We start from the raw sequence: 12,001 nt of genomic DNA on the forward strand, positions 1-12,001 counted from the left end.
CTTCCACCACAACAATCCCGCCCTCTTGATAAACGACCAATCACATTCACTTTATTCACTTTTACTCACTTTATTCATTTTATTCACTCATGTAAAGTCGGGGACCACTGGGGAGAATTCGGAAATGCAACGGTTGGGACAGCCATTTCCTTACGACTTTAAACGAAAAAGCAGAATCTTAATAATCAATGTAAAGCAACATGAAAGCATTATTATTTTTAAATCTGATTTTAGCAGCAGTCTTCTCTGTTTAGACATATTTCTAATTAAATAAAAACAGCCTTGTCAGCTGAAGGGAGCAACCCACTAAGGACATAGAATCACTAAACACGACCCAATGGCTGCCTTTCGCTGATGAGCCCGGAGCAACAAGGTGTGCTTTGATCTGCGGGATCTTTTTTTATCATCATATCACTTTTATCATAGACATTTGCTGGTGCTGGTTTGGGATAAACTTCCCACTTATTGGATACAACCTCTCTGTAATTATAATGGGCTCTGGCCAAGTGTTCATATAGAGATATGATTCTTCAACATACTGTACCAGATGTCAAACTAGAGACAGATTCAGGTGAGCCCAACCTAATCAAGACTGCAGAGATTGCTCCCTTTCATCAATTGAAGTTACTTGAACCCACCGTTTCTCTGGACCTGAGCTGGTTTTAACAAAAAAACATTGTTCAGGAGAAGGTCTAACAGAGAATGAACTTGGTAACAGAAGTCCAACTGTCCACAGGAGCTGCTGATTATTCTCTATATCCTTTTTCAGTCTGCCTGTCACATTCATCACTCTTTGGTTTTACTCAGCCATGAAACAGGACACAGTTCAGTAAACAGGCAGGTCTGTTTGAGAGGATGATTGAGGCTGGTCCATCCTCCATCCAGGACTTGTTTGGGTCTAGAATCCTGGATATGCCAGCTAATATCACCATTGACCAAACATGTCAGCGAGCCAATCTGCTGAGACATTTTGCTACAGGTTGGAGCCGCAGAGCCGTATTTGCAAAAAACAGCTGCCGCAAAAACTATTTCTCCTTTTAGACAGTCTCTCATAATGAAAACCTTACAGCCTGAGTCGTCTGCTGTGAAATACACAAGCACATCTGCACTGCCATACCCTAACTTATCTTTCTATGTAAAACATGGCGGTTTAAACAAAACATATGCATCTTTAAAAGTTTATATATTAATGCTTAACATCTATAAGGTGTAAACATGAAACAGATATCATTACAATCTGTCTGTACAAACAATCTTTGCCATTAAAACTGATAATGATGTATGCTGAGGAACAGTGGACAAAGACAGGAGCCTTGTGGAACTCCTTATAATATTCATCTGTTAACTTTAACAAAGCTAGATGAAACTAACTGGTTTTAGTTTAGCAACTAAGATCAGAACCAGTTTGGCACAGCAGCCATCTGTTAGTCAGTATTTCCTATTTCCTTAAATAAAATGTTGCACTGACAGTAAAGCTTCTGTAAACATCTCTAAAATCAATCAATTAAGTAGTGACTTTCCCGTCGAAGCAGTTAGAGGTTCAGCAAAGGAAGGAAGGAAGGAAGGAAGGAAGGAAGGAAGGAAGGAAGGAAGGAAGGAAGGAAGGAAGGAAGGAAGGATGAATCAGAAGGTCAGTTTTCTTTATCAGAGATTTTCAATTATTCCAGCTGTAATCGTCAGGTTTTTCATCATTTAGATTTTATTTTGAAACATTAAGACGAATATTAAGGAGGTAGGAAAAAAAAAAAAAAAGCATATCGTTCACAGTTTGGTCGCCTCCATCCATAAGATCTGCAGATCAGTCGAAAGCTTCGTCCTGGACACAGAAATAAGATCAGATATCATTTTCAAAATTAAGCACACGAAAACAAAACAGTAAAAACATTTAGATATAATATCTGTAACAGAAACATATGTATGGAGGACCAATCCTGCCATAATTTAAAATACATAAAGAAATAAATGAAGGACTTAATGATATAAAATTGCTTGAAAAAGTAGCTAATAATATTACGTAAAAGTTTAAAAGCAATCCACTGGTTTCCAAGATTTGAAGACGTTTCGCTTCCCCTCCAGGAAGCTTTCTCAATTCAAATGTCATGACATTTAAATTGATTCGTAGATTGTTTTTAAACTTTTATGGAATGACTATGACCTGGATGACTGAGAATCTTCATCAGCACAGCTAATAATATACACTTATGTGTCATTAAAGGCACCATGTGTCTGCTAATATTAATTAATGATACAATAATAAGTTAATTTACTATAAAAATCGTTAGGTAATATGATGTGATATCGTCTGCTGATCTAATACAACAATCTATATCATAACTTATACATTTAAATTAAAGCATTATTCTTATTGGAAAATATCAAAAGAACAACAGGTCATATTGTGGCGCTATAATGTTGGTGAATTGAAAAGATGGCGACGGGGTCGATATTTTCATTTCCATCTATATGTTTTTATAGTTAATTAATCGCTTTATCAGAACTGATGGATGAATTGTTACACCTTCTCATTTTAGACATTTTAACAGTGTCACCAGCTTAGATGGTCTGTCCTCTGATTGGCTCCCGCTGTCAGTGGGCGTTACCCTCACTGTTCTACCAGAACTGACCCAGAAACATTTTCCAGACTGAAATCCCTCTGATCGCCGTCTGCTGCATAGAACAGCTCAGGACAATCCAAGCGGATCAGAACCACCCCTCTCACCCAGCCTCCATGCTGCTGGACCCAGCCAGCATGGTTCTGTTCGATGTATTGGGCTCCAAAGTGCAGTACTGTTCTACGCTGGACCACGTGGACCGCTGACAGTCTGCTGGTCACTTCAAAGGCCCAGGCAATCCTCTGCTGCTGGACTGGGCCATCAGAGCCCGGGCCCGGTACCGATGGCACCAGCAGGTTCTGCACAGTGGAGGTCAGCTTCTCGAACATATTGTAGTTCAGGTTCTGAAGCTGCTGCTGCAGCGCAGCGTTCTGTTTGAGCTGAGTGGGAATAGAAACTGTGATTATCAGACAGTTTGGACCCGTGGTTCGGTTCTGGATCTGGAACAGAACACACCTTCGTTTCAATGTCATCTCCAAATGTTATCAACAGCTGGACCAGTCTCTGGATGATCTCTGCAGAAACACAGAACTGATCAGAAACCTCCCGCATCCAAACAAACCCAGACAAGGACAGAACCATGGAACGATTTCTGGTACCTAATCGGTTCTGAAAGATTCTCCTATCAGAGGAGAGATTTTATTTATTTATATATTTAACCAGGGAAAAAAAATCCCATTGAGATTAAAACCCTCTTTTTTCAAGGGAGTCCTGGCCAAGAGGCAGCAAAGTTACATATTAAAAGAAAATACATTAAATTAAATGACAGGTACATAAAAAACATCAAGTAAAACAATTACAGGTCATTGAGGCTGCTTCAAATTCTTTCTCGTTTCACTTAATAGCATTTAATGATAAAAACTCCCCATCATGTCCTCTTAACCTTGATGTTCAGTAATCATTTAGATCCGAGCAAATGATCCATTCTCCTGAGAAATCCTGGTTGTAGGTGTTTTGAAGGCATCTTAAAGGTCACTTCATGATGCTTCAAAGGAAACTACAGCAGCTTTATAAGGGTGCCCAGGTAATAACCAGTGACCACTGAGGGGTGGATAGGCACCAGAACCTCTGGGTCAATCTACGCTGTTCCAACAGGACAATTAATGAGTAAAACATCCATATTTTCTAAATAATGACAAACTATACTTTCCTACAGCCTTAAAGGAATAGTACACCCAAAACATGATTAGCCTTCATTTTCTACTTACCCCCATGCTGAACAACACTCTGGAGTACTTTTTTGATATCTCAAATGCATCTGGAGATCTGGGAGGCTTCTTGCTGTCTGCTGACATTCAAATAATGGAGGTCTATGGCGCCCGAGGCAGAAAGGTCCATAAAAGTCCACAAAAAACGTGTCAATATTCCTCCATACTGCTCGTCCAATGTATTCCAAGTGTCCTGAGTGGGTAGCGTCCAGAATTTACCCGAAACGAAGTCATTTAGAATGTTTTTAGAGCATAAACAGTAGTCTATAGGATTTCCTGAAAGCGCGTTCACGAGTCTACGGAAACCGCGGCAGACCAAACCAGATGAAAGTGCGCATTCAGCGTCTGCTCTGCTGATAATGCAAGCGTAGAAGAAGAAATGTGCCGTTTACCTGTGCAAAGAAAGAAACAACGAAAGAAAAATGTCTGAGGACTTCAGTGTTGAGGAAGAGCATGAATTCTTTGCCGAGCTGAATGCGCACTTTCATCTGGTTTGGTCTGCCGCGGTTTCCGTAGACTCGTGAACGCGCTTTCAGGAAATCCTATACACTACTGTTTATGCTCTGAAAACACTCTAAATGACTTCGTTTCGAGTAAATTCTGGATGCTACCCACTCAGGACACTTGGAATACATTGGACGAGCAGTATGGAGGAATATTGACACGTTTTTGTGGACTTTTATGGACCTTTCTGCCTCGGGCGCCATAGACCTCCATTATTTGAATGTCAGCAGACAGCAAGAAGCCTCCCAGATCTCCAGATGCATTTGAGATATCAAAAAAGTACTCCAGAGTGTTGTTCAGCATGGGGGTGAGTAGAAAATGAAGGCTAATCATGTTTTGGGTGTACTATTCCTTTAATTTCCTATAGCCAAACAGAAGCATACATGTAAACATCCATGCTTTCTGCAGCTTTCTAGATAAAAGGTATAGTGGATAAAGCTCTTTCAGGTTTGAGTTCTGGGGTGAACATCTTTTCCATTGTCATTACCTACTTTTATCAATAATCATCCTTCATAAAATTTATATTTACAAGTACTATTATCTACATAAAATAGTTTTTATTAAAATAGTTATTTATCTATGATTTCACTTAAGACTCCTAGATGAATGCAGAGACACATAATTTTCTCTTTACCCCATAAAACACTAAATCTAGTTATAAAAAGAGCATGAATTCTGTATTTATCATATTTAATGTTAGTATATTGATGTGCATAATTATCCACAGTGTTTTTGTTATCAAGTAATTATGAATATCTGATAAAAAATAGTAAGTAATATATGAAAAATTTAAATGTTTTAAATATTCCACTTGATTATTAGAGAGAATAAAATGGTAGGGGTGGCCATGGCTACCCTTAGCCAATCATTGGCCACCCCTGACCCCCCTTCTAGCTTCGCCCTTGAACTACAGAACACTGAACTGGTTGATGATCTTCTGAAGGAGGTTAACGGTTCAGACTTGGTTCTGTGATCTAAACTTTTGATGAAGCTCCTTCTATCTCCAAACCTCTGATCCATCTGCTGATGGCGGAACCTCCAGATGTTTCTGTAGATACTCTGAACTCTCAGAATGTTTTTTTTTTATCCTTGTCCAATTCTGTTTCCAGAACCTGACGATTGAGGATAAAACCCAGAAGAATTAACAGAACCAGCTGCTGAGGAACAGAAGGTAGTTTGATGGATCTCACCGTCTTGCGTCTGCAGGTTCTGCTCAGCGATCGTCGGCGAATCTGCGATGTGCGCCGAATCCACGATTGTCGCCAACAGTGTCGGGACCTCTGTGGAAAAATCAGAGGAGTTGTTAGATATTGTTTCCATGGAGACATTCAGCTACCTGCTTCACCGTGAGACAGACATCTGGAACATTCAAGTTAAACGCTGCTGCATGAACAAGAAGACCAAGTGTATTTTTTTAAATGGGTCCCACCTTTTTCCACAGATGCAGATCGATAAAAAGAGTCAGAATCTAACAGATTATTGGATGAGTCTAGATAACCCTCTTGCAGTACACAAGTGACCTTTGGCCTGGGACCGCAGGACCTCAGTTTGCAGTACTCCTCCAGCAGGTTCAACACATTGCTGTCTTCCTCCATGTTCACCTGAAGGAAAAGAAGAAGATGACAGTTCACAGTAAACCTGTTCCTCATGGTCCTGATCTCATACCTCACCTCTTCCTGTTTTCCTGCTCTAAACTCATTTGCTTTTTATTCTATTTTTACACTGAATCAGATAAATCCTCTGGTTGTATTAGTTTCATTTTTAGATTCTGTAACCGACAGAGATTGTTCTGGAACTTTGAATCCTTCAGAGCAATAAGCTGATCTATCAGGCTGTTTGACTTCAGCGGCAGATTTCCTCTGAAAAGTCATTTTGCAGCAGCTGGAATCAGGTTTGCAGACCCGTCATTTATCCCGGATGTTCCAAACAACCAACAGAAAAGACTCCATCTTTTATAAAAAAAAATAAAATAAAAAAAAAGAAACTATAAACGGTTAGTAATTATTTCAGAAACATCCGCTATTAGTATGAAATTAAGTTCCTGTTACTTCATAGTTTCACTTTTCGCAGAAGCAGCAAACAGTAACGAGACTTCTGCACGCGCATAATTGCAGCGCGGGGCGCGCGTGCGTGTACAATAAAACACCCATACCTTTGCCCCGAAGGTGTCCGAAGCTGTTCCGAGCCAGAGCCAAAACCAGAACCAGAACCAGAACCAGAACCAGAACCAGAACCAGAACTCACCTTGAAGCTGCAGTGAGCAGCCAGATGACCGTCTTCCTGAATCTCCTGCCGCTGGGGGGCGCTGCTTTACAGAAAACAAGTTCTAACAGGTAACTGTTCATTCCTGCTTCTCCAAACACCACGAAAGAAGGTGAAATAAATATATATATTTTTTATAATAATTTATACATTTTAAATGTTTTTAAGAAAAAAAGAAGAAAACTTGATAATTTAAAGGATAATTTCTCCTTATGTTAACAGATGCTTTAATCATAATAATGTTTGTTATATTAACCAACTATTAATCTAAATGTTTATTCAGTTACTCTAACATAGCTTTGAGCTTTCCTGCAGAAGTGCATTCTGGGAGCTGTAGTTCTCCCTCTGTGACAGCCACTACAGAGATGATCCCCCTCTTCTCCCATGAGGGTCTGATGGCTCTTCAGATATTTTCCATTTTACTTTCCCAGTTGATTAGACAAAGTTGGAGCTCTGACTTCACGCAGATGTGCAGGTGGGATCCAAACCTCCCTCCATTCATCCTCTGCCTGCCAGACAGCCTGGCTACACTGTAAGCTGCAGAAGCAAAGATTATTTTGCAGTCATTGATACTACCTCCACCCCTCTGCTGTGTCAGCAGCCCATAAACAAGCGCTTCCTGGCCATTGTGTTGTTGAACTTTGGTTCCCTTCATTTGGTTCCTGTTTTATCTGTAGAACTTCCTCATTTGAGCACAAACATGTTCTGAATTCTTGATGTCAGGACAATCAGTATGAGCTTTTCAGTGTCTAGCAGACCTGTTTGATCCTAGAACCCAGTTTAATGAGAGGAACCCTGACATTTCTCAGCACCGGATCTGACCTCTGGTTTTCTCAGCTCAAGGATCCGCTGCAAAGACCCCATGGCAGAACCAGGGAGGGGCTCTGATGACCCGAATGACAGTGATCCGACTGCAGGTACTGACGTTTTTGCCTCGTGTTGTGTTTGCTGTAAAATGGGGAGTTTAGCTTCAGGTCTCATTAAATCAAAGCTCTGTAGGTATCAGATGAATCTGGATGACATATTAAGATTTCTGAAGAAGATCCAGACTTCCCTGATCAAGTAATGAAAGAATGGTTCTTCCGGAAGGTCCCTTAATGTTCTTCACCATGATGACCAAAAGGATCTCTATCTGTAATCTAGAAATTCATCTTAAAAAGGGTTCTGTTCGTTTATCAAGAGGAGATAAAAACACTATAAGGGAAGTTGTTAGGATCGTTATTGGCCTGGCTTAACAGGCACAATGTTTTGATCACCTTTATGATGATCTGGAGCTTTCTAATGAGTTAAGCCACATTTTTTATTGTTTTGTTGAAAATCTGCATTTCTTTCTTTAATCAAACAAAGATCTGCGGTCATGAAGAATAGTTTAAAGTGGAGGTCTTCAACATGGGGTCCGTGACCTACAGGGGCTCAACGACGGTACTGCATGGGGATTGCGAAAGTTTTGGTTGTTTAGACTTTTTTTTATATTCCCCCCTGCATATTTTTCCACTAATTGAAATGTTTTTAAATCCATATTAGCATGAATTCAACAGACTGTAGTAAACAGATAAATGGAGGCAGAAGATGTCTTTCAGTCATCAATGCTCACATTCAGCGACACACAGGAGCTCTTTCAAGCTGGGCACCGTTTCATTCACAACCCCTGTCCCATCAACCAGGAATCAGAATCAGGGATAATTTAATAATCCCAGGGAGAAATTAATTTCGTTACATTACTTCATCTGTAATAGAGTGACTATAGGACCAGTTTGATATAACACAATTTCATACAATATGTATAATTAGGGGGTCCCCGCTCCATCTCACCATCAGTTTGGGGTTCCTTGGCCTGGAAAACATTGAAGATCCCTGCCCTAAACCTTTCTGACTGTTGTTCCCCCACATTTAAATGTGCTTAATCTTTTCTGACTGTTGGGGTAAAATGATTGGGTTCTGTCTCTTTCTGTGTTAGGTGGAATGCCCAGTTGTTCCAGTTTAACCACTAGGGAGCTCCAGCAGAAGTGGAAGCAGGCAAAGCAAAGAGAGCGTCCAGTTCGGCTTTTGTTTGAGATCCCATCGAGTCGAGTTGTGGAGCAGCCGCTGGACAAACACGTGGTGAGAAAACCAGTAGAAACACAGAGCAGTCCAGGCAGGAGGGTCCAAGGGGACAATCGGAGGCAGAATAAGGGAGTCGGCTGCGACTGAGAATAAAAACTCATCAGGAGAAAAGAAAACCCACAGCATATGAAGCTCAGGAGGAACCTGCTGTCTGAATCTCTGAATAATGCTGGATGTGTCCTTCTCTGTTTCCAGGTGTTTCAGATCGTGGTGATTCGCTCTGGCAGCTTCGATTCCCGCCGTGTTTTCGTAGAGCGCCGCTACAGTGACTTCCTCCGGCTTCACCATAAACTGTTGCAGGAGTTCGATGAAGAGCTGGAGGATGTTTCTCTGCCCCGGAAAATTCTGACGAGGAACTTCAATCGGGAGAAAATTTCGCAGCGGCGGCTAGCCTTGCAGGACTACTTGGCCAAGCTGTTCTCCACTCGCTGTGTCAGACACTCGGCTCTCTTCTCGGAGTTCTTCACCGAACAGGAGCAGAAGCAGGCCCACGTGCTTCTCCGAGCAGGGCAGTTCAAGGCCGCGCTGGAGCTGCTGCTGACGGTGCTGGAAATCCAGGAGAAGCTGCTGCCGTGGCAGAACTCCACCCTGACCGTCCCCACCCTGTCAGCCGTCGCTGTGTGTTACCGCGACCTGGATGAGCCGGAGCAGGCGTTCTCAACCGCTCAGAGAGCGCTCCCTCCAGTGAGGCGCTATGGACTAAAGCACTACAGAGCGGCGCTGCTGGAGCTGCTGGTGGACCTGGGCTACCAGCTGGGACGTCCCGTGGCTCAGCTGCAGGACGAGCTGACGGCCCTCAGAAATGGGGAGAGAGGTGAGGTGTCCTTCCAATCTTTGAAAGAGGTGGTGATCCACAAATTCATCTGAGGGGAACCCAGACTGACCTGAGAACCTGGAACAGTTAGAAAATCATGAGGATTTTAAACCAACTTAGATCAACCATCTTCTACTGCTTCTCTATCGGGTCGAAAGGTCACCAGTATATCCCAGAGACACACACCTAACGCCAGAGTCATCAACTAACATAACAGTCATGTTGTTGGACTGTGGAAGGATGTCAGACTCCACTCCATGAGGATCAAGAGTCGAACCCAGGACCTTCTTGCTGCAACGTAACACTGCTACAAACTGCATCACCGTGCCGCTCATCAAATGACGGCCTTAGATAGAAGGAACCTAAGTATCACTTGAAAAACCTAACAACAATATGTTTGAATTACCTCTGAAATCATTTACAATCAGTTTATTTCTATAGCGCCAATCCACAACACATTTCATCTCAAGGCACTTTACAGTTCACCAGATCAAACAGTCAGATTGATTCAAACTTTTCTATTTAAGGAAAACCAGTTGATTGCATCGACTCATTGACTTGAAGGCAATCCCTCACACTAAGCATGCTTGTAGCGACAGAGGAGAGGAAAAACTCCCTTTTAACAGGAAGTAGAACCAGACTCAGTATGAGCGGCCATCTGCTGAGGCCGACTGGGATTCAAGGAGACAGAAGCAGAGATACAGAAAGCAGCTGTAAAAGGCGTCCAGGAAACACACAGCCAGGCAGACGAGCTCCAAGCCAACCCCCATGTCAGAGGATGAAGAGAGCACATCCAGCCAGTCACAGTCAGAGAAACAGGACTAGACTGACAAACAGGTTGATCTCGAACATCTATAAACAAAATATTTAAGTCTCCTGAGATCCTTGAATCGAAACCTTTTAATTTTCTGAAGATCCTGAAAAGGGAGCCTTCGAATCACCTGAGAATCAGAAGTTAAGGCCTTCTGGAAACCTGAAACAGGAACCTTTGATGCAAAAAGAAGTTTTCTGCAGCTGAAACTTTAATATAAAGATGACTTTTTAAAATCAACCTAAAACATCAACTTTTATTCCCAAGAACAGACCAGAGCATGTGAATGGAGCATAGCGCCGCACAATTCCCGCTCCTCATTCAGGCCGATGTTCGCTCATCCGCTCCCTGCTTACCTTAATTTTCCCGCTGCTCCGACGAAATCGCTCCACACTCGCATAAATTTTCAGGAGAAGGCATTTTTCCCTCATGTAATTTTGCCAGGGCTCTGGGACACACAGCGTTTGATTTAATGATGTGACCGAAACATGTGTATTGTCATATTTAAGGTAATGTTAAATTTCCCAGCTGTGAACATAACACCTCGCTCCATCATGTTGCCCCAGGTTTCCTATTTAAATACTCATTGTTGAAAAAAATCCCACTTAAATCAAATAAATGCTATTTTACAAATTGTATAATCCAACATTTTTAATCGATTGAAGCGAACTGGAGTGGGGCGAAATCCTCGCTCCGGCCTTTGAATTGAAATCCGCTCTGCTCACACGCTCTGGAACAGACAGATCATAATATTTTTTTTATTGCTACCACATTGTCGTGTGGTAAACAAAAAAATAATCTAATTTACTTTCAAAAAAACAGGTTATCTGAAGATAATTTATCAGAGCTTGAATTATATAAATACCATATTTTCTGGACTATAGAGCGCACTTCAATATAAGCCACACCTACAAAGTTTTTATTTTTACTGAAAACGTACATATAAGTATAAGGCTCACCGGGCTATAAGCCACTGATATCGACTGAACAGTTCCCCACTAAACCTGTAGGGGGAGCTCTACATATCACTTCTAGAGTCGGGAAGAAGATAAATGCTAGCTCCAGCATTACCTTGTTGACTCGCAGGAGTCAGAGCTTAAAAATGAGGCTTAGTGAGCTCTTAATTTCAGCTCTGCAGGAGCCTCTTCATTGGTTCGACGTCTTTAATGCAACAAATACATTTCCAAATGTGTGAATTTGGGACATTTGTTCAAATTTTGATCTACAAATCTACAGAAAAGCCACACCTTCGTATAACCGCATGGTTAAAAGCATGGCGGCTTATAGTCCGGAATTTACGAAGTTTTCAGTATTTAAGCGTATTTGATTTAAGACTGTTAACCAGCATAATGCTTTAGTCCTGACATTAAAAACGAGTTAAACAAGCTTTATTCTGTTCACCAGTTATTTTCTTCTCTACTGTGTTTGATCATCTCTCTACTCTGTAAAACCATCTTTTCTTTTTCTCAAGCTTTTGTTTGCCATCTTTTTCACATTTTGTTCTTTACGGAGCCTTTATAATTTCCATTTGACCGATCTTCTGTACACATTCCAAATAAAAGGTGTCTGGTTGTTGCCCTGTTTTGCACAGTAATCCAGTCTTTCTGTTCTGTTTTATCATAAAATCAATCCCCAATCTTTTTTTTCTTACCTCCTGTTAGTTTACTTAGCTTCAGGACCCATACAT

The 12,001-nt window shown here is 41.4% G+C and overlaps 2 protein-coding genes across 3 annotated transcripts; one reads left to right on the top strand and one right to left on the bottom strand.

The window, feature by feature from the left end:
* Window positions 1-1,676: 1,676 nt before the first annotated feature.
* On the bottom strand, window positions 1,677-7,088 carry si:ch211-218c6.8 (apoptosis facilitator Bcl-2-like protein 14). Its single transcript, XM_038282172.1, has 7 exons — window positions 7,045-7,088; window positions 6,569-6,632; window positions 5,754-5,925; window positions 5,515-5,604; window positions 3,069-3,127; window positions 2,720-2,992; window positions 1,677-1,816 (listed from the first exon to the last, which is right to left on the bottom strand). Exons 1-7 carry the CDS (start codon window positions 7,086-7,088, stop codon window positions 1,799-1,801), a joined length of 720 nt encoding a protein of 239 aa, XP_038138100.1. The 3' UTR covers window positions 1,677-1,798.
* A 73-nt stretch (window positions 7,089-7,161) lies between these two features.
* Window positions 7,162-10,048, top strand: snx20 (sorting nexin 20). 2 transcript variants are annotated; one of them, XM_038282212.1, is made up of 3 exons: window positions 7,177-7,503; window positions 8,544-8,686; window positions 8,885-10,048. In XM_038282212.1, exons 1-3 carry the CDS (start codon window positions 7,449-7,451, stop codon window positions 9,554-9,556), a joined length of 870 nt encoding a protein of 289 aa, XP_038138140.1. In that variant the 5' UTR covers window positions 7,177-7,448; the 3' UTR covers window positions 9,557-10,048. The 2 variants fall into 2 exon arrangements, with proteins under 2 accessions (XP_038138142.1, XP_038138140.1); XM_038282214.1 differs by lacking the exon at window positions 8,544-8,686 and having other exon boundaries at window positions 7,162-7,503.
* Window positions 10,049-12,001: the final 1,953 nt, after the last annotated feature.

Source organism: Cyprinodon tularosa, unplaced genomic scaffold, assembly GCF_016077235.1.
Source record: "Cyprinodon tularosa strain WSP-4 unplaced genomic scaffold, ASM1607723v1 ctg180, whole genome shotgun sequence".
Lineage (NCBI taxonomy): Eukaryota > Metazoa > Chordata > Actinopteri > Cyprinodontiformes > Cyprinodontidae > Cyprinodon > Cyprinodon tularosa.

Coding starts and splice junctions, on each gene's coding strand:
- si:ch211-218c6.8 (XM_038282172.1), bottom strand. CDS start 7,088: ATGAATGGAGGGAGGTTTGGATCCCACCTGCACATCTGCGTGAA. Junction 6,633..7,044: donor CACCTGCACATCTGCGTGAA/GTCAGAGCTCCA, acceptor TTTTCTGTAAAG/CAGCGCCCCCCAGCGGCAGG. Junction 5,605..5,753: donor ATCTGCATCTGTGGAAAAAG/GTGGGACCCATT, acceptor ATTTTTCCACAG/AGGTCCCGACACTGTTGGCG.
- snx20 (XM_038282212.1), top strand. CDS start 7,449: ATGGCAGAACCAGGGAGGGGCTCTGATGACCCGAATGACAGTGATCCG. Junction 7,504..8,543: donor TGACAGTGATCCGACTGCAG/GTACTGACGTTT, acceptor TTTCTGTGTTAG/GTGGAATGCCCAGTTGTTCC. Junction 8,687..8,884: donor AGCCGCTGGACAAACACGTG/GTGAGAAAACCA, acceptor CTCTGTTTCCAG/GTGTTTCAGATCGTGGTGAT.